Consider the following 24,508-nt stretch of genomic DNA (forward strand, 5'->3'; position numbering starts at 1 on the left):
GTCCTAAACGGACCGTCCGTCATAGTTTCCAACTGCATATAGACGTAAAACGAATCAATCAATCTATATAGATACTTCGGATCGGAAAGACAGTAACGTATCCACCGATAAGAATCGGGAAGACGCACTTACCTTCAAGAGCAAGGTGGATGCGAGCTTGGCTGGAGACCCACTGTGGGTCGTGGGGGCGATATCGTTAAAGTCTTTGTCAAGGAACTTTTCTCTTCATGCTTTTCTCTTCATGCAAAACACCGACTTCCAGCTCATTGCAACACCAAAACGTCACCCTAAGCTTTATATCACAATGACAGACGCGGAGCATCCCTTTCAGCGTGAAGTCGTCCAAATTTTCCAATCAGGCTGGTCCGAAAGCAATAGAAAGCGCAGTATACAGACAGCAGCAGAACATCTATCCCTGAAAACGGCGGAGTCCGGATCCAGGTCCGGGATTTACATCTGGAGCAGCATCCAAGCGATACAGCAATGTGCAAGCAAAAACCCTGTCGCGATAGATTTCATGCTGTTCGTCTTCCAGGCCGCAGCGAAGCAATTTCCACAGTCCGTAGGCAACGAGTACGGCTCAGGTAGCAAAGCTGGTTTTACGCAACTAAAGTACTGGATCATCGAACAAGCCAGCGGGTTCCAAGGGGTGCATTTCCCTTCCACTGTTGGCAAACCAGATACGCAAGACCCTTCGAACCTGCGTTTCAGTAAAGCTGAGGTCCAAGAGCAACTTAATGCGGTGCTTGAACGACTGGAAGATTGGAGGGAGGAGAGGAGAACATGGATCATTAATGCTGCCATACGAGCCCGCTGCATGTCGCTCAATATCTTGGAGCACGATACCGAAGGTACAGAAGCCGAAGCTCTTATCGACAGTGCTTTAGGGAGTAAGCAGCTAAGCGAGTCGGAGTATATCGGCATTTGCATACTGCTTCGCGGATGTGCAGAAACATTCTCCACGCGTCTTGGGAAGCAGGGAAAGGGACAGAAGTTTGGGGAATGGGCACGGGACTTCGCACTTGCCATAACTGTGCCATGTAGTTTCTCGGCGAAAGCTCACACAGAGGTATGTAATGTCTGCGACATCAACCTGTTCTTCGGCTAATAAGATAAAACAGTTAGTTCTTCGCAATATAAAAGACGGTCCACACGATGAGTCGAGCCAGGAGCTTTTTGGTCCTGATAAGTGGCTTGGATTGTAGAAGATTGTTGAAGTAGGCTGTGTCAGAGTCAAAGATCCTATAGCGCCTTCCAGATAACACTCTATAATTTCCGACCCTGCCTCCACAAAGACTTTCTCCCGTGATATATCCAAAGTATGTATACAAAGGTATTACGAGTGCGCAACAATAACCTTGACGTTCTTGTTTACCCAGAACGTGCCCCCAACCAGATCCGTGTGGCCCTGCTGCACGCATAACTGCTGCACGTCGTTGGCATACTCTGCCGCCTTCTTGCACGCCACCCCATCATCTAATTCGCCGCAGATGCTGATAGAGGCCGTGCCGGACGACTTATATGTGGAACAGTGGCTTTTCCCGCCGTTGCCGATTCTGCAATTGCCTCCGTCCCCCCTCAACTTGTTGATCGCATCGGTCACGTCCTTAGTCTTAGGACTACCACCGGAGGCCTCGCAGTGAGCACCGTACTCGAAACCGCTGGAGTCGAAGTCCGGGGCGGGGGAAGCAACGGCGAAGGTAGCCGCAAGGAGAAGAGCGAGTGTCTTGCTAAGAGAAGGCATCTAAGGAATGTTAGTATAGGTCAAGGAAGGAAATGCGGTCAAGTGTAATTGCTTACTTTGATGGTTCGGTGGCGGTGATGGTGGTATTCAAAGTAGGGCGAATGTTTGCTTTGCTTTGTGTATTCGAGTTCGATGGTGATGATGTTTCTGCTGCTTTCAAGGACTGTGATGGTGAATATTTATACACGCCTTTGCCTCCTCTGATCTGCATCAATGGCTCTCAAACCAAGCACTTGGCTCGAGTCCTCGCCCCAAACCGCCCCAAACTAAAATATCACGCTTCTTCAACTGATCTCCTGGATATACCTGGTCCCGTAACACTGCGTCTTTAAGATGTGCCTGAATACACAAAGGAAAATGCACTGTACCATCTCTCAAAAGCTATTCTCTGCCATTCTGTCTTCCATTATAGAAAACCACCTTAGTCGCTGTACAGTGGACATCACTCTGTTGAATTGAGTTGAGCATGTCTTGCTATGCGGTGAGGACGGCCCCGATCGCGGCCGCTACTCGACCCGACCCCGGCCGTTACCACTGCCACGGTATACACCGTGCAACGGACCCCACGTAATCTCGCCCCACCGCAGGACCCTAATGCGGAGAAAGGACTTACACATGCATTAGGCACTATTTCAGCAGTCGTAAGCACTAAGCTAACAACACCCTGTAACTATAATCATCCTTATCAGCCGCTACAAGGCGGCCCCTTTCCTGACCTCGTTCTGGCCCCCGCCTTCTATTTACTCAGTTCGGATTAGGGAGGGCCCGTGCCTGGCCGCTGTCACTCAGCCCTGTGGGGGCGGGAAAGTAGGGCCAAATAGGTTCCAGAAAAATGGCCCCGCCAAGCAACCGTCGCTTCCTCCCAGCAACATGGAACTCTCTCAACCTTCGCTTTCTAACACCCTGCACGCTCTGTGACACCAGTTGCTCGCACAAATCAAGCCTGCACTGGCTGTAGCCCTTGCACGTCGCTCTTTATCGCTCTTTGTCGCTACCTGCATCAGCTGCAGCCTTCGCACGTCGCCGCGGCTGACTGCAGCAGCAAACGCAGCAGCAAGCAAGAACAGTGGGCAAACACAAACAGGCAAGAGTAGCTAATATCTAGTATCACAGGAACAGACAACAGTACTGCATCGAGCAATAACAGCAGTGTACGAGTCCTAGCAGCTGTTAAGAAATCACATGTTCGCCGGGTAGCTGGCATGTGGACGCCGGAAATACGATGGAACAGGAACGCATTAAAGTTGAATGTTAAGGATACCACAATTCGACCCACGTGCTGGGAGGAGCTGATTAAAATGCCTTTCCAATGTTCATTTTTATCAAAGAAACTATTTCAACATAGAAAGCCACGTGGAAGTATATTCCGGCGTTTGCATGTTCACTTGAATTTACCCCGCCTTTCTCGTGTTCGTATTTTAGGCAACAGCCGGAACACCTTAAAACCAGAAATCATTTTCCACGTCGCAACTCTCATATCCAACTCCTTCACTACAACAAATATAATCAATTGCTCCAATGCCAATGGATCTGGATAGCGGTCCACCGGCTAAAAGAACAGCTGGATCCCCTTTGTCTCTCCCGGTGGATTCTGTCAAACGGGTTGCCCGCACCAGGGACAATGATCAAGGCCCAAAGCTCGGCAACCTGCCAGAAGAGCTTCTAGAACATATCATTTCGTATATGGGATGCTGGGAAGTACGAGGCCTAGTGCGCGTGTCACGCAAGTTTCAGCGGCTTGCTACCCCACGTTTACACTTGCCGGGCCCACAGCTCGACGACCTTCCGGACGACCTTCTGGAAAAAATCATCGCAGAGATAAGACATCAGGATGTGCTTCACCTGGTGTACGTGTCGAGCCAGTTTCGGCGGCTTGCTGAGAAACGATTATACTCCTCTTGCTCATTTGCCAACGACGGTAGCCCGGAAAGCCCAAATGAAGATTACGAGGAATGGCGCCGCCTATGCAACCTAATCCGTACGCTCGTTGAGCGACCAGACGTTGCGGCATACATGCACACAGTTGAATTCGATCATATTGAGTGGAGAGATGAAGTATGGGGAGGGGATGATACGTGGGGGAGGGATCTGAGCGAGGAGTTGTGGGCAAAGGCTCGGGACCAAATTGATATCGACGAGGCTTACAAGGAAACTATACTCTCACGCCAACGTCCGGAGAACCTAACGAGCGCCGCGACGACGCTGTTATTGTGTCTCCTGCCAAATCTGGAAAGGCTTAGTTTTGAGGCGCCGATGTTTCACGAGTCGGACAGTTCGCGCGTCTGGCGAAAGAAAAATAACGAGGAGGAAAAATACGACCATCCCCTTACGAATTTGATGAAAGTCGTTTCTAATCATCCATCGTGGCCCCGAATAGAGGTAAACCGTTTAGCTGCGGAAACAGCCGGATCTAGGATACCACTTGCAAAACTACGTGAACTTGTATTCACGCTATACGATGGCGAGACCGAGATGAACAATAATTGTCTCGCCTTCTCCGCTGGTATTCCCTCTCTACGTGAAGTACGTACATTCTGGATGAGCAGTGGTAGTGCCGAATGGCCGTCCACGCGCACTGTTAATATCGAACAAGCCACCTTTCTCGCCCACGAACCCGACATGAGAGAGATGCTTGGGTTCTTCAAGGCTTGTAAGGCTCTCAAGTCGCTCGCCATGGAATACCGCCATCCAATCTTCGACTCACCCGAGAATGCCGCCATGCTGCGAGAAGCTATTTCACTACACACAGAGTCTCTTGAAAGTCTCCTTATCGATGAACAAGACGACTATGGAACACCTCAAACTAAAGAAACACACGTAATTGGCAGCTTGAAGGCGTTCCGTCGTTTGAAGGCTCTGTCCGTTCCAGGCCAGCTTTTGACCGGTTTAAGCTGTAACCCAGAGGCACACAACAATGGTGCCGCTCTGATTGACACTTTACCAACGTCCCTCGAGGTTCTAACTATCAACGGTAGCGTCAAAGGGGACACAGCGCTAGAGGAATTCCTCGCCAGCCTCGCCAACCCCAGCAGCGGGGGACGGGTCACGTTACCAAACCTCCGACAAGTTGAAATGCGCCCGCGTATAGACCATTGGGCTCAGCGTGAAAAATGCGATAATATAACGTACCTCTATGTCCCGGGACAGCTGCTTGAGCAACTTCGCCCTGTATTTGCGAGTTGGGGTGTCCGGCTTCTGGGGCCGGAAGGCGCAATTGAGGACAAAAATTTCCTCGGTGGTAGTGGTGAAAATGGGGAATTATACTCTTATTTTCCGCGGACGAAACTTACTGGCTAAGGGCCTAGAAGAGTACTTTTCTCCTTAACTTAGACTGAAAGAGTCTGAGGTTATGGTAGAAAGCTTTCCTATTGTTCGGGACTCAGGTCTTTCCTTTATAGAATATAAGTTAGGTAATATTCGTTGAGCGAGCACATAGCTATGACATTTTCTTGTTTATATAAAGTTAATCTTTTACAATATAACCGCGTACTGGTCTCCCTTGCAAAAGTCACCAAATTGTCTAATAAAGTACAATTTTATAGAGTTTAAATAGAGTAAAGGATATTGTATAGAGATAGAGAAAAGTAGAAGTCTTTCTATTGAGGTAGAAAAGAACAAAAACTTCTTCTGAGATGGAAATGAATGAAAGTCCCGACTAAGAGAGATAGAAAGGATAAAAGTTTCGCTACTCTCTTACACCCATCGCGTACCGAGGTACATCTAGAAAGGGTTTTTCATCGCCGCCTTGGTCATCTCCGCGTTGTATACGTCCATGATCTCGTTGATGGTGCAGATAGTCTCTTCCAGGACCTTCTTAAGCGAAGCCGAAGGTTTGCCCTTCGCAGAAGTATCCTTGGCCTTGGTATCCATCTCTTTCTTCGTATCTTCAAGAATTTTCGCTGCGCTCTTGAGATCCGTGTCCAGCTTCGACATGGCATCGTCTGTGGTCTTCTTCATGTAGTCATTCCACTGCTTCTTAAGGCCCAGAGATTGGTACTTCTCCCAGCTCTTCTTCTTGGTTTTGTCCTTGGGATCGGTGACGCTGATCTGCTTCTTCTCCAGCTCCTTCTCGAGGCCATCAAGCATCTCTCCCATACGGTCCGCTTGAGTTTTGAGGGTGGTTGACACCCAAGTGTCGCGATGGTAAACGCGCAGGGCGAGAAGGCGCTTAAACAAGGAAGAAGCAATCCTGAAATCCGCCTGGATGTTTGTCTCAGACTTTCCAGACCATCCTTCCACTTTCTTCTTGATCTTAGCGGGATCGACAGGATGCTTGCCGCCCCAGAGACCCTGCTTATTATTGTTGGTGTATTTTTCCAACAACGCAAATTCCGAGGAGTCATGCTCGTATTGTTGCGGGAAGATTGAGGCCAGCCATCGGATGCCTTGGCTGCCCTTTGGGTCAGGTTTCTTTAGCTTCTTGCTGTTGACCTCGTCGACTGTCTGACCTTCCGGTAGCTCGCTAAAGAACTTGAGTGTATATTTGCAAACGTCCAGGTCCTTGGTATTGTCTTCGGGGTCCTTCAACTTTTTCGATGTCGTGATAGACTTGGAGAACTGGTTCATCATTTGACCCTCCAGAACGTGCTCGACCTGGTACTTTCCAAGGTCGCTTTGGGCAGGGAGGGGTATCTCTTTGAAAGTGATGTCGCCGCATGAGGTTGGGCTGGAGAAACCAAATACTTTGCAATTGGCATTGTAGAAATCGGTACTCTTGCCTTTCTATTATCGCCTGTTAGCTGCTATACGAGCGTAGTCTCCAAAAAAGCGGGATTGGGTGAAGTTAGGTTGTAAGCACATACGATAGCAAGCTCCTCTGCATTGGGATAGTTTTTGGTGGAGATTTTCTTATCACACCACTTGAGGTCCTTCCCAGTAGCCCTCTTTTCAAGCACGTGCGACTCGTCGACATCACGCTTGAGGGAGCTGTCATAGGTGAAGTAGCTGGCAATGTCGGTATCGGAGCAAGTGGAAATAGCAGTGCACTTCGCCCCGTTTCGGGAGAAGAGTACGTTTGGATTCCCAGACTGTTGGGAAGCTGGATAGGCTGAACCAGGCCCGGTCAAGAGTGTCGCAATGGCGATGAGTGAGATTGAGCTGTAAAGCATGGTGTACAGTGCTTGAAAGTTTAAGCAAAAAGAGCGTGGAGATTGATGGATTGAAAAGAATGAGTGTAGTGGATGATTCTCGACATTGTGAAGCATTGCATTCCATTATATACATGAACACGATGCAAGGAAACACGGGTTGCTGGGGGCTGGGGGCGGATTGACTGGGGCCAAGATCCAACAGCCCTTTTAATTAAATTGAAGCTATACACTTTCGCGAACGGTTGATCTTGTGGGGTGATTGGATCAACACAGGCGACAGGCGAACTTCTGGGGCGTAAGGATCTTTTCTGGAACAACATGAGTGAGATACTGGGGTGATATTCTGGGGTGAGATGCTGGGGTGAGAGGCTGGGGCGAAGTATTGGGGCGAAATGCTGGGGCGGAAGGACCTTTTCTGGAATGACATGAGTGAGATGCTGGGGCGAAAAGGTGGGGCGAAAGAACATAGTAGTTAAACACCAGCCTAAAAGAAGAAAGTAGCTCTGTCACGTTGCAGAATGGCCACCTCGGAGTATGTAATCAGTAAGCGAAGCGAGATTGTAACTTTAAATAGCCCCCACACCTATTCAAGTCGCTTCCATCCACCTTCGCCAACCATGGAGACCCTTCCCCAAGAACTCTTTGACACCATCGTCTCCCTCGTCTGCGAACTTGAGGAATCTCAACGACTACCATCTCTCGCAACCGTGTCTAGGCGATGGCAGCATTTCATCGAGAGTCGCACTTTCCGCGCATTGCAGCTGGACAGCAGTCAGCTACCCGAACTTGGTAGCCGTTTCTCCGGGCTGCTTGGTCATCGCGCTGCCGTCGTGACTGAGATCACTTGCGATATGGTGCTCCCTTCTTGTGGCGACGACGAAGTGCATGAGCGAGAGACAGAGCAAGATGTCTGGAATTATAGCAGAGCAATATCGCGGCAGCTGCATGATATCTTCGGCTTTCTCCTCATCTTAGAAAAGGCACGGAGCCATCGCAAGGGCCCTCCTGTTGAGTTATGTCTATGGACCGTTAAAGCTCCCACCGACATGGACCTCCAGAAGCAAGACCCGGACCGATTTCATGACGAAGAACACACGGACGGGTGGCAACAGAGGGGCTGCGCTGACTGGTACTGGAGTAGGAGGTGGCGGTACTCCGTCCACGAGCTACTGGCCAAAGAAGCTGAAGCCCTACCTACGATAAGCTGCATCACGAGATTCGCAGTTTATAATGGCTCAAAGCAAAGACAGCTTCGTTGCGGAGATTGGGTACGCATTGCCATGAAGTTCCTACATTTGGAGCACTTGAGACTTGAATTCCGCGAATACCGCGCAAACGGAAAGAGTCTAAGAAGATGTGTAAGAAAAGGTCAGTAATCCTTTGTCTTCTTTTACAATTGTTATCTTACATACTCCAGATTTCGCTGATTCCCTACTCGACTTGGCAAATCGCTACCCGTCTACACTTGATAAAGTATCAATAACGCGAAACTTTTCGGACACAAGAGACGAAGCCATGCCCCAGATTGACTACGGCCATGATGATAATGGCAACGATACGCTCAGCAAAGCGTTATGCAGGCTAGGCGAGAAGTGTCCTAGACTGGAGCTCGAGGGTCTCAACATTGCACCAGAGCTCCTCTGGCCATCAGCATGGTCAAACATCAAAACAGTCGATATCGAATTTGACCCGATCGCGCCTAACGGGGAGTGGTACTTTACCACAGCCGACGGGAGCGACATTCCACCCCCAGAGCCTGAGGCTGAAGAACCCGAGTTTAGCGATGACGAAGAGCGCGCGCTCTATGAAGAGTTCAATCGAAGCTCGCCCACACCTTATGAGCTCGGCCCTGCACGACCCCCTAGCGAAGCCGAGTCCTGGTGCACCGACGAAGAGGACCCTAACTTCTGCGAGCGCAGGTACCGGGTCCGTCCATATAACAGGACAATCAATCCGCTGCTGATCGCCGCAGCCAAAGCTGTGCGCTGCATGCCGTTGCTCGACTGGTTCTCGATGCATACTAGGAAGCAGCTCAAGCCAATCCCATCGGACGATAGGAACAAGCTTGGAGATGAGCGAAAGTTTGCTGTTACCTTTGTGCCAAAGGGCTCTGGCTTGCCTGGTCTGAGGTATAGCTGGGAAGACAAGGCGGAGTTGGCATGGGACGCGCTGCCAGAAGGCGTATGGAGGCCCGACAAGGAGGTGAGAGAGGAGTGGGCGAAAACGGTTGGCGAGGAGGGATTGGTGTGTTATATCTACGGCGATAAGTGGGGACGCGGTGGAAGTTTGAGGTGGGATACCCTAAGCTGTGAAGAGTTTCTACAGAAGGATTAGAGAAATGGTGGCTTGAAGTTGGCCATTACAAAAGGGAACAACTAGACATACTGGAGGAAATCCAATACTACGTCGTGTCCTGGAGTTACTCTGAAAAATGTCCGTAAAACGAAACGAGTCACACGACGTTGATCCAAGTATTGAAGCTGTGAGTTTCCACCAAATTATTATAAGATGGCTGCATTAAAATCAACCTAGTGGTTATGCAATGAAGTGTACACCATCCGTTAGACCTAGGGCGATGGCTGATAGACAACTCATAAACTATGCCAAGCTGGCGGCAGAGTCGGAACAACTGTATCGTGGAAACTCGTCTTAGAGCCCGATAGACGCAAGGAAAGCGGCAACGGAAGTGTCTATGCTCGAAAGGCTCTTTGAGAAAGTTTCTTGAACAGCTTCTTGCAGAGTGCGGAATGGCCCAGTCTGACCCTCTTACTAGGTTGGACCGAATGGACGATTACCCAATTAGGCACGTTCACGTCTGGGCTAGTAAAGGGTCAAATGGACTCCCGTCGGGCTAAACAGCACTGAATCACGAGGCCTTAGCATGGTGTTGAGCGAACAGGACGTATTTATCTACGTGCGCGCGCCGCGCGCGTAGTGAAGAGCCGAACGTCGGAACGAGAAAGTATAGGGAAGTTATACTAACCTAATTAGGCTACTGCCGCGCGTCTGCTACGCAATACCGTACGCAACACCACTCGATTTCAGCAATATCACGCGTTTTCTCCCAACGCCAGGCAATAACCTACGGATATCTACCATTAAAGCGTCTATACGTTCTCTGATTGGCCCGTACTGGTCGGGGCCGGGTTGTGCCTAATTTGATTCAACCGACCTGGGACTAGTAAGGTTACTAGGCATGATCAGACCGACTTCATTTTTTACTATACTACTCCGCACTATGGCTTCTTGACACGCTCAACAAGATCTGGTCTTGACCTTTGCGTCTCTAAGTCCGATGCTCACTGACGAACCATAGCGTTGGGCACTCTGAGAAGGCAAAGTTACGGCACCCACGGCTTTCCAATGCTTTTCCAAAACAGCGTTGTTCGAAACGTTGATATGGAGATGTTGAAGAGTGCTTGAGAAACTTGAATTTCAAGAGATTAGCGGCCTTGTAAATATCGGCCAAACGTGTTGTCGCTGCGGATTTGGGCTCTTCTTTGTTCTTCGCTGCACCTTGTAGAAACAAATAGATGCGTTCGTCCGAATGTTTCTTTGTTAATTAGCGGTTATTTCTCTTTTAAATCTGGGATACCAATTGTCTTTCATAAGTATCTATCCGTCTTGGGTTAAGGGAAACTGCTTTATATAGTAATAAATCTAGCAAAGAAGAATCTATGACAGATACTTAAGACAAAGGTACTCCCATGATAAAGCAAGATCGGTGTGGCCATACATTGCATCAAAGTGATTGAGGCAACACTACATCACTCCATTTTAACTCTGTGAATGCTCTATCGTCCGTCACAGTGAAACGAACCTCACCGTGCAGTGAGCGCACCAACAAGAACGCGCCCTCGTTTGGTGGGTGACCGCTCTCGGTGACATTAAAACACGTAAATCACCGCCAAATCACTGTCTTCCAGGAACCCATCTGATTGGTGCGCTCGCTATACGGTGAGGCTCGTTTCACGGTGACAGACGTTACGCTTTCGGGACGTGAACATTTGTATCCAAGTCTACGAAACCTTCTATACTGCAAATAATCATACACATTCGTTCACAAAATCAAGACAACTTCGTAATAAGCTTCCCCGTATTCCCGCCCTCAAACAACTTCATCCACGTTCTTGGCACGTCCTCAATACCCGCCTCAACAACAGTCTCACTCTCCCCGCCAAGCACAATCTTCCCCTCCGTGGCCGCCTGCACAAGCTCTTCCATCATCTCCGTAAGCTTATGCGCCCAATCCAGCAGAATAAACCCACGGATATTCAAGCGCATCGAGACAATCTCGAACCAGTTCTTCAACTGCGTAGGCTCGGTCGAGTTATACGTCGAAATAGCGCCGCAGATAGCCATACGGCCCTCCTTCTTCATGCGCGTGAGCATCAAGTCCAGAATCTCGCCGCCGACATTGTCGAAGTACGCGTCGACGTAGCCGTCGGTCGCGCGCGCCAGGTCCGCCGCGAACGTTGCGCTCTTGTAGTTGATGCACTCGTGCGCGCCCAGGCTCCTGACCCACGCGCACTTGGCCTCGCTGCCCGCAATGCCGATGACGCGCTTGCACCCGATCAGCTTCGCCGCGATCTGCACTGCCATGGAGCCGGTGGCGCCCGCCGCCGCCGACACAACAAACACGTCGTCCGGTTGCACGGCCGCGATCACCTTCGTGCCGTAGTAGGCCGTGAGGCCCGGGCCGCCGAACGCGCCCAGGAAATGCGTGATGGGGAGGCCGGCGACGCCGTCGGCGGGGATGAGCTGGCAGTCGGCGGCGTTGAGGATGAGGTGCTCGCTCCAGGAGCCCAGGTGCAGCGTCATGACGAGCTGGCCCTTGGGGATCGTGGCGGCGGTGGACTCGACGACTTCGGCGATGACGCCCGACCGCATGGGCGTGCCGGGTAGCACGGGCGGGACGTACAGCCGGTCGTTGGTCACGGTCGAGTGGAAGAAGCCGCGCTGGCCGGGGTCGTTGGAGAAGTACTTGACGCGACAGAGGACTTGATCGTCGTCCAGAGGCGGCAGTTCCGTGGTGACGAGCTTGAATGTCGGCGAGGGGCCGTCAAGGACGGGTTCGCCGGTGGGCCGGTTTTCGAGGATCCATTGCTTGGTGGTGATTTTTTGAGACATGGTGATGAAATGACGATCAAGGAACCGACGGGGTGGTAGTAAATTCAAGAGAAGGAAAGGATGTTCAGGCGGCAACACGCTCCATCGGTATTTATACGGTTCGGACATCGTGAATCTTGAAACACGTGGGACGGACGGCCTAGCCCGTTCAAAACGCACTAGCCACGTGGCCAAAGCGGCGAGTCACTCCACGGGGAGCCTGAAGTTTTTGACTATCCGCGGCGTTTGGACCCTTGGGGTAGCGGGATATTATGCGGGGTGTAGCGCTCAAGGGGAAGGAGATCGTTGTGGGGTAAAAAATGTCATCGCCGCGGAATACCTATGTTCATGTAATTGTACTAACGTCGTTCACCCATAAACAAACCTCACCGTTCAGCGAACCCCACCAATTAGAGCATGTTGTGTGGGTCTCTTCCGCGCTCTCATTGGCGGGGTTCGCTGAACGGTGAGGTTTGTTTATGGGTGAACGACGTTATAAGAGTTAATGAACCACGACCCGGAGGGTTCAGAAACTAAAGTGAAGACACCGATACCAATTCAACTTAGATATGCCTACCTACACACAGTATAAGACTTTCAAACCGACGAAGTTGACGGAGGTGCACATCGGCGCAGGGCTTTCGGGCATCGGCCGCTCAAGGAGTGCTTCGCCGGCATTGAAAGGCGACGCAGGAGATGTAGGTAGCCGTCCAACAAGGCTTGCTGATGCTCGCCATGCTTGAGATCATCATCTCATATCGTCGAATTTCCCATGGCTCGGTTTCCTGCAAGGCTTGAGCAATGAATGTCGACGAACAATGTCCTGCGCAGGACGCGATGGCATTCTTTCCATATCCCGTATAACAATTGAATGCTTTCGAAGTCTTTATGCTGATTCTTCAGGACCACAGGTGACGTTCAGGGCCGGCTAAAAGGAAGAAAGGAGCACTCCGGTAAGCCTGCCGTGTAACATCGGGTAATTGCTGTCCAGCTACCCGGTAGCGAATGATGGGGATCTCTGCGGATGACCTGCAGGTGTCAATAACGAATCGCAGCAATTAAACAGACGCGCTTCAAGGGCATGAACTTCATCGGTTAATACTTGCAGGCTAGGACATGCAGGGCCTGCTGACTGCATTTTCAAAAAAAGGTGAAGAGGATCATGGAGTGGCGCATCCTTCTAAGCAGCGAAGTTGGCATTGCACTGCATCCCTTAACAGCGAGAACCACGTCTTTAGCAGGATCGTGATGAAGTGTTGAGGAGCGTGAAACGTGTGAAACGCCGAGTTGGACATCCATCGGCATTTGACGGCCGCAGCGGCAACGCGGCAAGGTCGGCGCCGCACCATCGGCATCGTCGGCATTTCCGCAACGGATTGCCTGGATCGGCACGCTGCCGCAGACGCAACGCAGCAAAACAGCGCAGCGGCGAAGGTCCAATCGGCAACGTGGTTCGCCCAGGCACCGCATGGCGGGACTAAGACTGGACGGCGGCAGCCCGCACGGTACCCACCCCGGCCTCCATCCCCTCTTTTGTGGTATGGCTGGCAGGGTCCTGCTGACTGCAATTGCCTCAACGAGCGCGGCACTGTGTAGGCAGGCCTCGAACTACAGATGAGTTGTCATTCGATGCGTCCGTGGCGACGGGATGCTGCGGAAGCAGGACGACATCGGACGAAAATGAAGTGCATCAAACGTTGATGAGGAGAACATACTTAAAGGCAGCAGAGCGTCTTGATCAAGTTCCTCACCAGCTCACATCGTCTTCACAGCCTCTCAAGCTTCTACTATCATCCATCCCACTCTCGAGTGACCACCTCTTTCAACATGACTGCTCCTCTCACCAAGTTCAAGGCCGCCGCCGTCACCTCCGAGCCCGGTGTAAGTCGTCCTCGATAGTAGTGATAAACACTCAATGCTGACACGACGCAGTGGTTCAACCTGGAGCTCAGTGTCCAGAAGACCATCCACTGGATCAACGAGGCCGGCAAGGCGGGATGCAAGCTTGTTGCGTTCCCCGAAGTCTGTACGTTGCCTCAGGTGGTTTGTTTGCGTAGTAGCCGTTGCTGACGTCTCCAAGGGATCCCGGGCTACCCCTACTGGATGTGGAAGGTCAACTACCAGCAGTCGCTGCCTATGCTCAAGGCGTACCGCGAGAACAGCCTCAAGGCCAACTCTGAGGAGATGCGCCGCATCCGTAGGGCCGCGAGGGACAACAAGATGTGAGTATAACGTTCCTCCTTGGCGACGCGACGGCCCGTCTGACATGCAGCAGCTTCGTCTCGCTCGGTTTCTCCGAGATCGACTTCGCCACCCTGCACATCTCGCAGGTCATGATCGACCCGGCGGGCGAGATCATCAACTTCCGCCGCAAGATCAAGCCCACGCACGTCGAGAAGCTCGTCTACGGCGATGGCGCCGGCGACACCTTCCAGTCCGTCGTCGAGACCGAGCTCGGCCGCGTTGGCCAGCTCAACTGCTGGGAGAACATGAACCCCTTCCTTAAGTCTCTCAACGTCTCTGCTGGCGAGCAGGTCCACATTGCCGCGTGGCCCGTCTACCCCGAGGCTGCGACCCTCAAGTACCCCGACCCTGCCACCAACGTTGCCGATCCCGCCTCGGACCTCGTCACGCCCGCGTACGCCATCGAGACGGGCACCTGGGTCCTGGCTCCCTTCCAGCGCGTCACCCAGGAGGGTGTCAAGATCAACGCGCCCCCCGGAGCCGAGCTCGAGGACTGCGCCATCTACAACGGCCACGCCCGCATCTTCCGCCCCGACGGCACGTGCGTGTCCAAGCCCGACAAGGACTTTGACGGCCTGATGTTCGTCGACGTAAGTGCCCCTCTCTTGAAGATGATGATCCTGATCAGCGCTGACATTTTCTCTCCAGATCGACCTGAACGAGAGCCACCTCACCAAGGCCCTCGCCGACTTCGGTGGCCACTACATGCGCCCCGACCTGATCCGTCTGCTCGTCGACACGCGCCGCAAGGAGCTCGTCACCGAGGTTGACCAGCAGGGCGGCATCGGCGTCTACTCGACGCTGGAGAAGGTTGGCCTGCACCTGCCGCTCGACCCTCCCAAGGAGGAGCATCCCGGCCTTGTCGGCGCGACCAAGCAGACCAACAACGGCAAGCCCGACGCGGCCAAGTTTGGCGGCAAGATCTAAGTGGGATGAAAATTGTATTTTTAGGAGAAGAAAAGTAGGAGTAGAAAACACCGCTCATTAATTGAATGTAAATACTTTGATGATGAAGGGAGAGAAGTGAGGGGAAGTTGACATTGAAATAAAGATCTCACACTACCTTTGCCCGGTTTCAGATCCATGCCTCTGCCCACTGCTGCACGTCAGAAACTAGCAGAGGGCGAAAAAAGAAAAGGAAGGGAGAAAGGACGAGGGTGGCTGATGACACGGAAAGAGCAAGCGAGCGACTGGACATGACTCGCGCCGTATCGATAAGCCTCGGTCGCATCTCCAAGAGTGTCAGGGCGTTCGAGAGCCACACACAAACAACACAACACCCGAATCTCACCACCATGCGTCGTCCGCGGGACGCTCTCAGCGAGATCCAACCGTCGACGCAGGATGAAGCGCAAACACGCCGCCGCCGCCGCCGCCGCCGTTCAGCAAGCACAGCCTAAGCGCCGCCGCAAGGACGAGACCCCGCCCGCCTGCAGTCTCCAAGAAGGACAGCTGCAGGTCCTCAAAGGCGAAGATGATGCCTCCTCCCTCGCCAGTCACATCTCCACCTGGCTTCAACAGCTTCCGCAAAGCCCCTCTCCCTCATCTTCTCCCTCTCCCGCCGCCAGCATGCCCGCCATCTCCGACGCCGCGAGCACGTCGACGCGCCCACTACGCTCCGCCGACTCCGTATCGCGCGGCGGCTCGACGACGAACCGGTCACGCTCCTCGAGCCCATCGAAACTGTCGCCGCAAAACTATCGCGCGCAGGTGCTGGATCGGGTCGGAATTCGCATCGACGTCGAGGTGCCGGATGAGGGGCTGGAGCAGTTGCTGCCACCACAAGGCGATGCGGAAGTGCGCACGGTCGGGCAGGAGCTCTACGCGGGAGCTCGGGCGCTGTTGGAGCGCCAGACGGCCAACGAGGTCGAATGGGCCGGCTTGCTCAACACGGCCATTCACAGCTTGATGCAGGAGCAGCCGGACCAGCTGATCTGCCTGCCGAACAGAGGTAAGATGGATAGTATTTCGCGCGCGCTGCCAAGACGTCGCTGTCGCTGACCGCCCGGCAAAAAGACTGGCAATCCTGCCTCAAGCCCGTCGCCCTCACGCACAAGCTCACGTCCGGCCTCCCGCAAAAACGCCACCCTTCCGACTACCCCTCGCCCGACCAGAGCCAGTCGACGACGGCCGCCGCCGCGCCCTTTGCCAACCAGCCGCACCTCCCGCCGCCGCAGCAGCGCCTGAAGCTGGAGCCGGCGCCCGCGCGCCTGCAGCCCAAGACGCCGCGCCCGGACCTGACCATCGGGCTCAATGACAGCGACGCGAGCTGGGACGCCGACGGGGAGGTATGGGCGCGCGCCGGCCTCCGCGGCCGCGATGTCAAGGGCATACTGGCCGACCTACAAGCGACGGGCACCGGCGGCGAGGACGCCGCAGCGGCACCGCTGATCACAGACCCGTGCACCGCGTCGCCCAGCGGGCTGCGCTTCCCGTTCCTGGTCGTCGAGGCCAAGTCGGGCGGCAGCGCCAGCATCGCCGACGCCGAGAATCAGGCTGCTGTGGCGGGGACGTGCGCGCTTAAGATCTTGCGGAGCGTGGCGGGCGAGCAGCAGCAGCAGCAGGACGCAGCTGCGGACGCGGACGCGCCGTTTAAGATGCGCATGTTTTCGCTGACGACGGAGGGGCCGACGCACGTGCTGTGGGCGCACTACCGCAGCGACAGCAGCGAATGGGCCATGGTCTGGCTGGGCGCGTACCGCGTCACGAACCGGCGGTCGGCGGGCGAGCTGGTGGCCATTGTGGCGCGGATATTGCGCTGGGGCGCGCGGGAGTTTAGGGATTGGGTCAGGGCGAGCGTCGTCCGGTATTTGGGGCGGATTTCTGCTGGCGATTGATGAGGGATCTGTCAGGGTCGATGGCCGAATCTTGCTACTCTGTTCCATTCTAGTCTCGGATGGTCTTTCTTCCTTATGAAGCTGGTATTGGTGTTGCCACCAATAATGTCGGCAGACAAGTGCTCTCTTGTCTCATCGACATGAGTACTCTTTTCGGGCAGGGCCAAAGCGCCCCAATATCCCAGTAGCCCCAGACCCGCAGCCACAACCTCGCAGCCCGCTCGACGCGCCGCGCGGGAGCCGCCAAGGCGGCGCCTCGCCAGTGCCGCGCGCGGAGTGACATCGGCGAGGACAAGCCGCGGGCTTGATTGGATTGGATTGGTCGGGGGCAGATTCCGGCGGGAAAAGGGAGACGACAGGAACCCAGAACCTACTCTACTCCCGCCTGCTACTCGAGTACCTATCTTGCAGGAGGACGCGGGCCGAGACGGGCGCGACTAGAAGAGGCGGTAGGTACCGAGTAGGTGGAGGGGGGATTCCGCATCGAGCCTGGCGTGCCAGAGGGCTAGGAAAGGACAGGTGAAAGAAAGATGGGAAGAAAAACACAGCCACGCCCCAGGCCGCCTTCCCGCCAGGCTGGAGACGAGATGATGATGCTGTTAGGGCAGCTGCCTAGGGCCGCGATAGGCGCGGCGGACGAGATAGAGTTTGGGGCTACCAGGGCTAGAGTACCGCTTGCTCGGGCGGCTCCTGCCGTCAACGGCTACAGCTGCCGGATGCGGGGGGCCCAGAACGAACGCACTTCCAGCCTGCACTGCCTCCTGGGTTCTCTTGCTCCTCCAGAGAGAGCGCACACGCGACCGCGGCGGCCTGGACCCGACACGGGCCCGCCTCCTCTCCCATCCGTCGAGGTCCCGTTGCTGATCCGGCAGTAGTCGCCCACAGATCGTCGGTGCAGCGGGCTAGCAGCGCCATCGCCGAGGCTGTGGCTGCGCTTCTGCACGCCCGCCCGGCTTGCCGCAGATGAAGTGGCCTGACGAGACCATGTCCATGACGATGCGAGGAGATTGCCGAAGCGGCTTCACGGCCCGTGAAGTATGTAAAGTGAGCGTGCCGTTGCCGCGAGGTGTTGATGAGGCTATGGAGGCTTGTCTGTCCCGATTGCGGCAATACCAGCAACAGCAACAGCAACAACAACGGCATCAAAACCTCTGCGGTGCACCCGCTATCGTACACGCACACTCACACGCACACGCGATCCGCATCCCCTCGATGGCGCCCGCCCCGCCGGTGCAGCAGCCCAGCAAACGCGCCTTGGCCCTGGCCCCGCCACTGCGACCCGAGGGCCCCTCGGCGGCCGCGAGCATCGTCTCGGCAGTCGTGTCGCTGGTGACGCTGTGTGCGCTGACGGTGTGTCTGACGCGGCGGGCGCAGCGGTGGCGGCGGCTCTCGGTGCCCGGCTGGGTGCTGCTGGCCTTCTACTTGGACTCGATACTGTTCGTCGTCGTATCGGCGACGCTGCGGTCGGCGCGGTTGGGCTCGTCGCGCGGACTGTGTCAGGCTGGGATTATCGTGTGTGAGCTGCCTCGCCTCTTGCCTACCTACCAACCTGTTCTTTTGTCGGAGGTGTGAGCGAGTGCGTGGGAGCAACATGTCTCTAACCGCGTCCCCGGACAGGCCTCTTCTTCTACACGACCGGCAAAGTCCTCATCTACTACTTCCTCGTCGAGAAAGTGCACGCGGTGCATCACCCGCGCCGCCCGCGCCGCCGCAACAAGCTCTACCTGTTCAACTGCGTCAGCGCGCTGCTGCCGTACGCCGTGCTCGCCGCCCTCGCCGTGCACTACCGCGTCGGACACCTCGACGCCGACGTCCCTGGCCTTTGCGTGCTCGGTCTGCGGAGACCCGCGCTCATTCCCCTCATCGTCGTCGATGTTGCCCTGTTCGGCTACCTCACCGCGCTGTTCCTGTTTCCCCTGCGCCGCCTCTACTCCTGGGACGACGGGCGGGGCGCGCTGCGTGCGATTGCGCGGCGGACGTGCGTCGGGAGCGCGGCGGCGCTGGCAGCGACGACGGCAAATGGTGTTGTGATGTTGGTGCTTGGTGGGGAGGCGGGGTGGGTGTGCTTCTTGGCGTGCAATCTCGACAGTGCGTTGGGCGTCTTGCCTCCGCGTTGTAACAAATGGTTAACTGACGATTGTCTTGCGCAGTTCTTTCCTCGGCGCTCGTGCTCTACTGGGTCACGTCGACGGACGAGCACAAGGACAGCAGCGACAGCGTGATGGCGACCACGGCCGCTGCTGCCGGAGCGCCTACTATCAAGCAGGTTGCGGGTGGCGATTCGGTGCGCTCGTCGTTGGCGGGGGAGACGGAGCGGTCCATGTCGGATAATTTCGACTTTGGGCTCGGTGGGCAGCGGTATCCGGAGCAGGTTGTTTTTAAAACGGATGTTTTCCGGTGAATTGATGAAGACGGCCGAGAGTTGATGGATGTTTCGGCCTCAGGCAGCCGTTGACGCGTGATGACGCGTGCAAGTCGTGACTTGGCCCAAGCTTCAATGGGCTGGGAAAGAGCGAAAGAGTGACGACAGAGGGCAGCAGCACCTTCCTTCTCCATCGCCGTGATGGCGCCCCAATGCCAAGCCCTGCATCTCTCCGATGAGCGGCGCTGCACCGAGCCCGCCACCAACGTCAATGGCCTCTTCTGCCACTTCCACGCCCGCCAGGTCATGGGCCTGTACAAGGGCTACAAACGCCGAAACAAGCAATACGACGACCTCGTCGCCAAATCTCCCGCCAATCTCGCCGACCCAAACACTCCGCTGAGCAAGGTTTCCTTCGACGACGCCAAAGACGAGAAAACCCTGCGCCAGCTGCACCACCACCTCTTCCTCCGCCACGCCCTGCTCGACCGCGTCATCCGCGCCCGCAAGCTGCACCACTCCCGCTTCTACGCCCTCGAGCTCGACTACGGCCACCACCACTTCCTCGACCATCTCTCCAACCAGAAACACACCGTCCTGCGCGCTCTCGAGCGCCTGGAACGCCGCACCGCCGAGGTGTTATACGAGAAGCAGAAGTGGTTCAAGTGGGTGCGCGCGCTCGAGGACGACGAGGAGAAGGAGCGCGATGCCGAGAAGAAAAAGGTCAAGCAGGAGGCCGCCCTGTTCAAGCGCCATTGGAAGGAGGTCCAGGTCCGTCTTCGCGAGCTGCGGGCCAAGGAGGATGAGAAGAGGCAGGCCGAGTTCCTTGACAAGGCGTGGCAGGAGCGCAAGGCTCTGGATGAGGAGTCGGCCGATGAGGAATGGGATCCCATCGACGACGTTCTTGAGGATGAGCGTGGCAGCTACATCGATCTCATCAAAAAGTTCCTCTGGCAGGAGACGGTCATGGATGCCATGGAGAAAAGCGGCCAGGTTGAGGAGCCGGTCAAGGACGTCTCCAGCGAAGCGGCTCCCGCAGAGCCTGCCAAGAGCAGCGAGAGCGCGGCTCTCACGAAGAACGCGAGGAAGAAGGCCAACCAAAAGGCGAAAAAGGCCGCGGTCGTCGAAGCCGAGGGTCCCAAGCCTAAGCCTGGCGAGGTCCACATCGAGACCGCTGGAGAGATGCGCCAGCGCTTGAGGGAGGGCGTTAAGGTCAAACACGCCTATGGTTGGCACGTTCAAGGGAGCGTCGAGAACCCACCGGAGCTCGCCGACAAGACGGCGCCCATCCCCGACGACGAGATCAACCGACTGCTCGAGGAGATTTCCGAAATCAAGCAGCTCCTCTTCTGTCGTATCTTGCTGTCTCACGCAGCGCTTCTTCCAGCGGCTCTCCGCGCAAGCAGCATCGAAGACTTCATCAAGGACGAAGAGGTCACAAACACCGATCTCCGCGATCTTGCCTTGAAGATGGAGCAGCCCGATCTGCAGGCGCTGCGTGACGCTTGCGCGGACCTCGGCCGCAATGATCCTGAGGAAGACGACGATGCCGACAAGCAGGTGGCCCCCCAAGCACAAACGAGCGTCTGGCGCCCCATGTTCAACAGACTCCTTCCCGAAAGCTGGCAGTCGCAGCGGGAGAAGGAGATGCCTGCCACCCGACAGAGATCTATGCCCGATGCCGCAGGGCAGGACACGGTCGACTTTGGCCAAATCGACGACGCGGGCCAGTATCGCATCAAGCGGATCCGCGTCAAGGTCTGTGGCAAGTGGATCTACAACTATCCCAGCGACAAGGCAATGGCGCGCGGTGGCTGGCTGCACTTTTCCATCATCGCCAAGGAATGCAGCCTGTTTGATGCGGTGGAGCTGTGCAAGAGTTGGGACGAGTTCTTCGAGCTGAATATCCTCTCGTGCTACCAATACTTCCCCGCCAGCCACTGGTCCCTGTGGGTCGGCGATCGCACGAGGCAACAGCTGTTGATGCTGGCAAGTAGTTCATCACCTCCGCTTCATTTGTACGCTAACGAGAGCAGGGCTTCATCCCGTACCAGCAAATGTCGCTGTCCGACAAGATGACGATGCATCATCAGACTGGGGCTCGGTCATCGGCCCGCCGCTCGCACAAAATGTTCGAGACGCGCAACTTCATCTGCGCCAACCTCAAGCGCAACGATCCCGTGAGCCGACGCGTCATTCAGTACATGGCCTTGGAGGCTTCCAGCATGGTGCTGCTCGTCCGGGACGGCAAGACGGGCGAATTCATGGTGCGGCCTCCCGAGAGCGAGCTTTGGTTGATGCGCGAGAAGAGCGGCATAGGGCGCGCCACGAGAAACACGTGGAACGTCATCAAGTCGGTTGGCCCGGAGTTTTTCGAGGAGATGGAGAAGCACCGCAACTGGCACTTTGGCTTCAAGGACTACTACGACGTCGTCATCTGGGACACGGAACCGGGCAATCATTTTAGCTGCCTGTACAACAGCATCCAAACATGCCTCATCAAAGCTCATCGCATCAGTTCCGGTGTCGACATGTACCGCTCCGCTGAGCCTGTGTTGAGGACGATCGCTCGCGACCCAACCACCCAGCGTGCCAAGGACATAAAACCCGACGAAGTGGGCAAGATCAACAGCATTTGGGACGACATCAACAGTCCCACCCACCGGCTGTTCTATTGGAACCTCGGCGCGGACGAAATTAGCATGAAGGAGGCAATGCCAAATGCCTGGCGCTACACGGAAGCGGACAGGCTGGAAGATGAGGTGCTGTTCCCGGAGGAGTTTGGTCTGACGGAGGTGGGGGAGGTGGATCGCAATAAACTTCTTGCAGATCAGCGGCGCGGAGGGAGAGGTTACGACTTTGAACACAACGGCCCGGACTTTATGAGGTTTGTTAACGATTTGGATACCGATGATGAGCTGAATGATGACGAGAGAGAAGCGACGAAGCGGGAGTTTGAGCGAGGCACGAAGAGGCTGGAGAAACGTGGAGGCCGCCGCTTGGGATGGGAGGAAATTGAGGAAGATGAAGATGAAGACGAGGTATACGATTTCGAGGATGACAAGGCGGAGCACAGCGGCGATGCAGACGAGATCAGCATTGACACCGGGTCAGATTGGGAAGACGAAGAAGATGAAGACTATGATTTTGAGGACTATGGCCTCAGCGCCATGGTTATTGCGAACAAACAGATAGCGTCGGGCATTCCCTACGGAGGAAGGCTCGAAGACGGCCGCACGTACAACCCGGAACTCTTCAAGGGCATGATGGAGGCGCTCACGGATTGGACGGACCCGGAAAACGAGCCCATGCCACTCGGTTTCCGGCCGGATGGAAGCAGAATGACCATCGAGGAGCAGGACGAGCAGATTCACGGCCAGTTTATGATTCACGTCGAGCGGGAGGGGGCAGCGTGTAAGTCGAGCAACTGTGCCATGCCTGTGGAAATGCTAACCTGAAAAGCTTTCAAGGAACACTGGCACGCAGCCGACCTCGAGCCCGGCGCGCAGGAGCGCTATCGCGAGGCGAACAGTCTCATTGCCGCGTACGAGAAGTGGTGCAAGCAAGAGGGGCCGATCGACCTGAACACGATAAAAGCGACGCGCTTCTTCAGGCTGTTTGCCTGGCTGGGCGTCAGCCCCGAAGACCACCGCCGCGTGCACCGCGACATGCACCGCGCCGAGACGATGATCGGGCTGTTCATGGACGACGAGCGGGCGGGCTTCCTGGCCTCGGAGGCGGGCAACCCCTTCGCCGAGTCGAAGCTCTTCGACCAGGACGAGCGCTCGCACTGCCCGCCCGACCGCCGCTCTTCGCACTCAAACAAGTACCGCCCGAAGGTGCACTGGGCGGCGTGGGACGCCATCCTGGATCAGCACATTGCGTGGCGCCGGGACGAGGGCATCACCACGCCTGAAGATCCGTACCCCGACGCGTGGAACCTGATCGTGCGGCCGACGCTCGCGCACTTCTACAAAGAAGGCATCGTCTGCCCCTCCTACGACCGGGACGCGAACGGGCTCGTCGTCGTGCTCACGGAGCCACACCGTCCGGACAAACCCGACGTCTTCTTCGACTGGCGCGACACGCTCAAGATCATCCGCATGTCGCCGCACCTGGAGGACCCAACGACACAACCACCGCTACTAGAGCGGGCGCAGCGCTTCGCGGCCGCGAACCCCGGCGCCGTCTTCAGCGTGCTGCGCGTGTGGTCGGCGCCACACTTCTGGCCGCTGATGCTCGGCGCAGACAACCGCGACCCGACGAGCTTCGCCGACGCGGTCGGCCGCGCTTGGCAGTGGAAGTTTATTCCGAAGGACATGCCGTTCTCGGAGGTGTCGATGCACCAGGCGCTCAAGGGGCGGTTGGCGCCGCTGCTGCAGCGGGCGGGCGTCGGTGACGGGAGCGGGAATGGGAGTGGGAGTGGGAGTGGGGGCGCGGGGAAGGGCATGTCGTGGTATTGGGAGGGGGGTGGTGGGCTGAGGAGGGGCGGCGTCGCGTTTAGGAAGGATGTCGTGCTTGTAATGGGCGCGGATCGCGAGGAGTGTAGAGCGCTTAGTGTCGCGGTGGCGTGGTGTATTGGCACGAGGCCGTGGCGCTTGGAGATCGATTTGTGGAAGAGTTGGGTGGGTGTTGGGGTGGGGGTTTTGGAGGGGATGGAGGGGGTGTGGTGGGAGTAGTTGTGCATGGGGTTGGATACGGGTGTGTGGGTTGGGGTTGGAGGGGGTGCGGTATGTTGGTGCGCTTTCTTCCTTTCTTTCTGTTCGCTGTTGATATTTTGGTTGTTGGTTCGGAGTTGAATGTTGGATTTTTTGGCAATCTTTCTTATCCAGTTAATCTTCAGACGCTTCTCTTTTCTCCTCTATTTTTCTTCTTATCTTTGTGACTTGGCTTTATGTTTTGACGACGTGATTGTCGGCTTTGCTACCGCGGGGTTGCTGGTGGTGTTGTGGTTGTTGATTTCTACCGTCCCGAACCTGGTTGTTTGCTTGTCTTTATCTTTCACTTTGTCGGGAACGAAAACAGGCAAGTCGGAACGGCGTATTAATCCATCCACATCGCTGTGGATAAACATTCATTACTACCATACATAGCACAGCATCAAACCACCACAATCAGCCCC

At 55.5% G+C, this 24,508-nt stretch overlaps 10 protein-coding genes across 10 annotated transcripts; 7 read left to right on the top strand and 3 right to left on the bottom strand.

Annotated features, from left to right (window-relative positions):
• Positions 1 to 304: 304 nt before the first annotated feature.
• On the top strand, positions 305 to 1,205 carry K452DRAFT_302866 (uncharacterized protein; the record flags this gene model as incomplete). Its single annotated transcript, XM_033542643.1, has 2 exons — positions 305 to 1,069; positions 1,122 to 1,205. 2 exons carry the CDS (start codon positions 305 to 307, stop codon positions 1,203 to 1,205), a joined length of 849 nt encoding a protein of 282 aa, XP_033391990.1.
• On the bottom strand, positions 1,178 to 1,879 carry K452DRAFT_138685 (uncharacterized protein). The gene is made up of 2 exons (XM_033535375.1): positions 1,801 to 1,879; positions 1,178 to 1,744 (listed from the first exon to the last, which is right to left on the bottom strand). Exon 2 carries the CDS (start codon positions 1,742 to 1,744, stop codon positions 1,337 to 1,339), a length of 408 nt encoding a protein of 135 aa, XP_033391991.1. The 5' UTR covers positions 1,801 to 1,879; the 3' UTR covers positions 1,178 to 1,336.
• Positions 1,880 to 3,241: 1,362 nt separating this feature from the next.
• Positions 3,242 to 5,239, top strand: K452DRAFT_292523 (uncharacterized protein). Its single transcript, XM_033541391.1, has one exon. It carries the CDS (start codon positions 3,263 to 3,265, stop codon positions 5,039 to 5,041), a length of 1,779 nt encoding a protein of 592 aa, XP_033391992.1. The 5' UTR covers positions 3,242 to 3,262; the 3' UTR covers positions 5,042 to 5,239.
• A 153-nt stretch (positions 5,240 to 5,392) lies between these two features.
• Positions 5,393 to 6,900, bottom strand: K452DRAFT_322518 (uncharacterized protein). The gene is made up of 2 exons (XM_033544516.1): positions 6,547 to 6,900; positions 5,393 to 6,466 (listed from the first exon to the last, which is right to left on the bottom strand). Exons 1-2 carry the CDS (start codon positions 6,850 to 6,852, stop codon positions 5,465 to 5,467), a joined length of 1,308 nt encoding a protein of 435 aa, XP_033391993.1. The 5' UTR covers positions 6,853 to 6,900; the 3' UTR covers positions 5,393 to 5,464.
• Positions 6,901 to 7,451: 551 nt separating this feature from the next.
• K452DRAFT_362633 (uncharacterized protein) lies at positions 7,452 to 9,283 on the top strand (the record flags this gene model as incomplete). Its single annotated transcript, XM_033546518.1, has 2 exons — positions 7,452 to 8,202; positions 8,252 to 9,283. 2 exons carry the CDS (start codon positions 7,452 to 7,454, stop codon positions 9,166 to 9,168), a joined length of 1,668 nt encoding a protein of 555 aa, XP_033391994.1. The 3' UTR covers positions 9,169 to 9,283.
• Positions 9,284 to 10,826: 1,543 nt separating this feature from the next.
• K452DRAFT_292524 (uncharacterized protein) lies at positions 10,827 to 11,983 on the bottom strand. The gene has a single exon (XM_033541392.1). The coding sequence runs from the start codon at positions 11,962 to 11,964 to the stop codon at positions 10,903 to 10,905; it is 1,062 nt and encodes a 353-aa protein (XP_033391995.1). The 5' UTR covers positions 11,965 to 11,983; the 3' UTR covers positions 10,827 to 10,902.
• Positions 11,984 to 13,770: 1,787 nt separating this feature from the next.
• Positions 13,771 to 15,114, top strand: K452DRAFT_237781 (uncharacterized protein; the record flags this gene model as incomplete). Its single annotated transcript, XM_033537617.1, has 5 exons — positions 13,771 to 13,824; positions 13,876 to 13,969; positions 14,024 to 14,165; positions 14,219 to 14,777; positions 14,836 to 15,114. 5 exons carry the CDS (start codon positions 13,771 to 13,773, stop codon positions 15,112 to 15,114), a joined length of 1,128 nt encoding a protein of 375 aa, XP_033391996.1.
• Positions 15,115 to 15,756: 642 nt separating this feature from the next.
• On the top strand, positions 15,757 to 17,024 carry K452DRAFT_237777 (uncharacterized protein; the record flags this gene model as incomplete). Its single annotated transcript, XM_033537616.1, has 2 exons — positions 15,757 to 16,138; positions 16,204 to 17,024. 2 exons carry the CDS (start codon positions 15,757 to 15,759, stop codon positions 17,022 to 17,024), a joined length of 1,203 nt encoding a protein of 400 aa, XP_033391997.1.
• Positions 17,025 to 18,236: 1,212 nt separating this feature from the next.
• On the top strand, positions 18,237 to 19,425 carry K452DRAFT_302874 (uncharacterized protein; the record flags this gene model as incomplete). The annotated part of the gene is made up of 3 exons (XM_033542644.1): positions 18,237 to 18,540; positions 18,642 to 19,112; positions 19,175 to 19,425. The coding sequence occupies 3 exons, from the start codon at positions 18,237 to 18,239 to the stop codon at positions 19,423 to 19,425; spliced, it is 1,026 nt and encodes a 341-aa protein (XP_033391998.1).
• Positions 19,426 to 19,587: 162 nt separating this feature from the next.
• Positions 19,588 to 24,065, top strand: K452DRAFT_322524 (uncharacterized protein; the record flags this gene model as incomplete). Its single annotated transcript, XM_033544517.1, has 3 exons — positions 19,588 to 21,339; positions 21,423 to 22,800; positions 22,849 to 24,065. The coding sequence occupies 3 exons, from the start codon at positions 19,588 to 19,590 to the stop codon at positions 24,063 to 24,065; spliced, it is 4,347 nt and encodes a 1,448-aa protein (XP_033391999.1).
• Between the last annotated feature and the right edge of the window lie 443 nt (positions 24,066 to 24,508).

Source organism: Aplosporella prunicola, assembly GCF_010093885.1.
Source record: "Aplosporella prunicola CBS 121167 unplaced genomic scaffold K452scaffold_53, whole genome shotgun sequence".
NCBI classification, from domain to species: domain Eukaryota; kingdom Fungi; phylum Ascomycota; class Dothideomycetes; order Botryosphaeriales; family Aplosporellaceae; genus Aplosporella; species Aplosporella prunicola.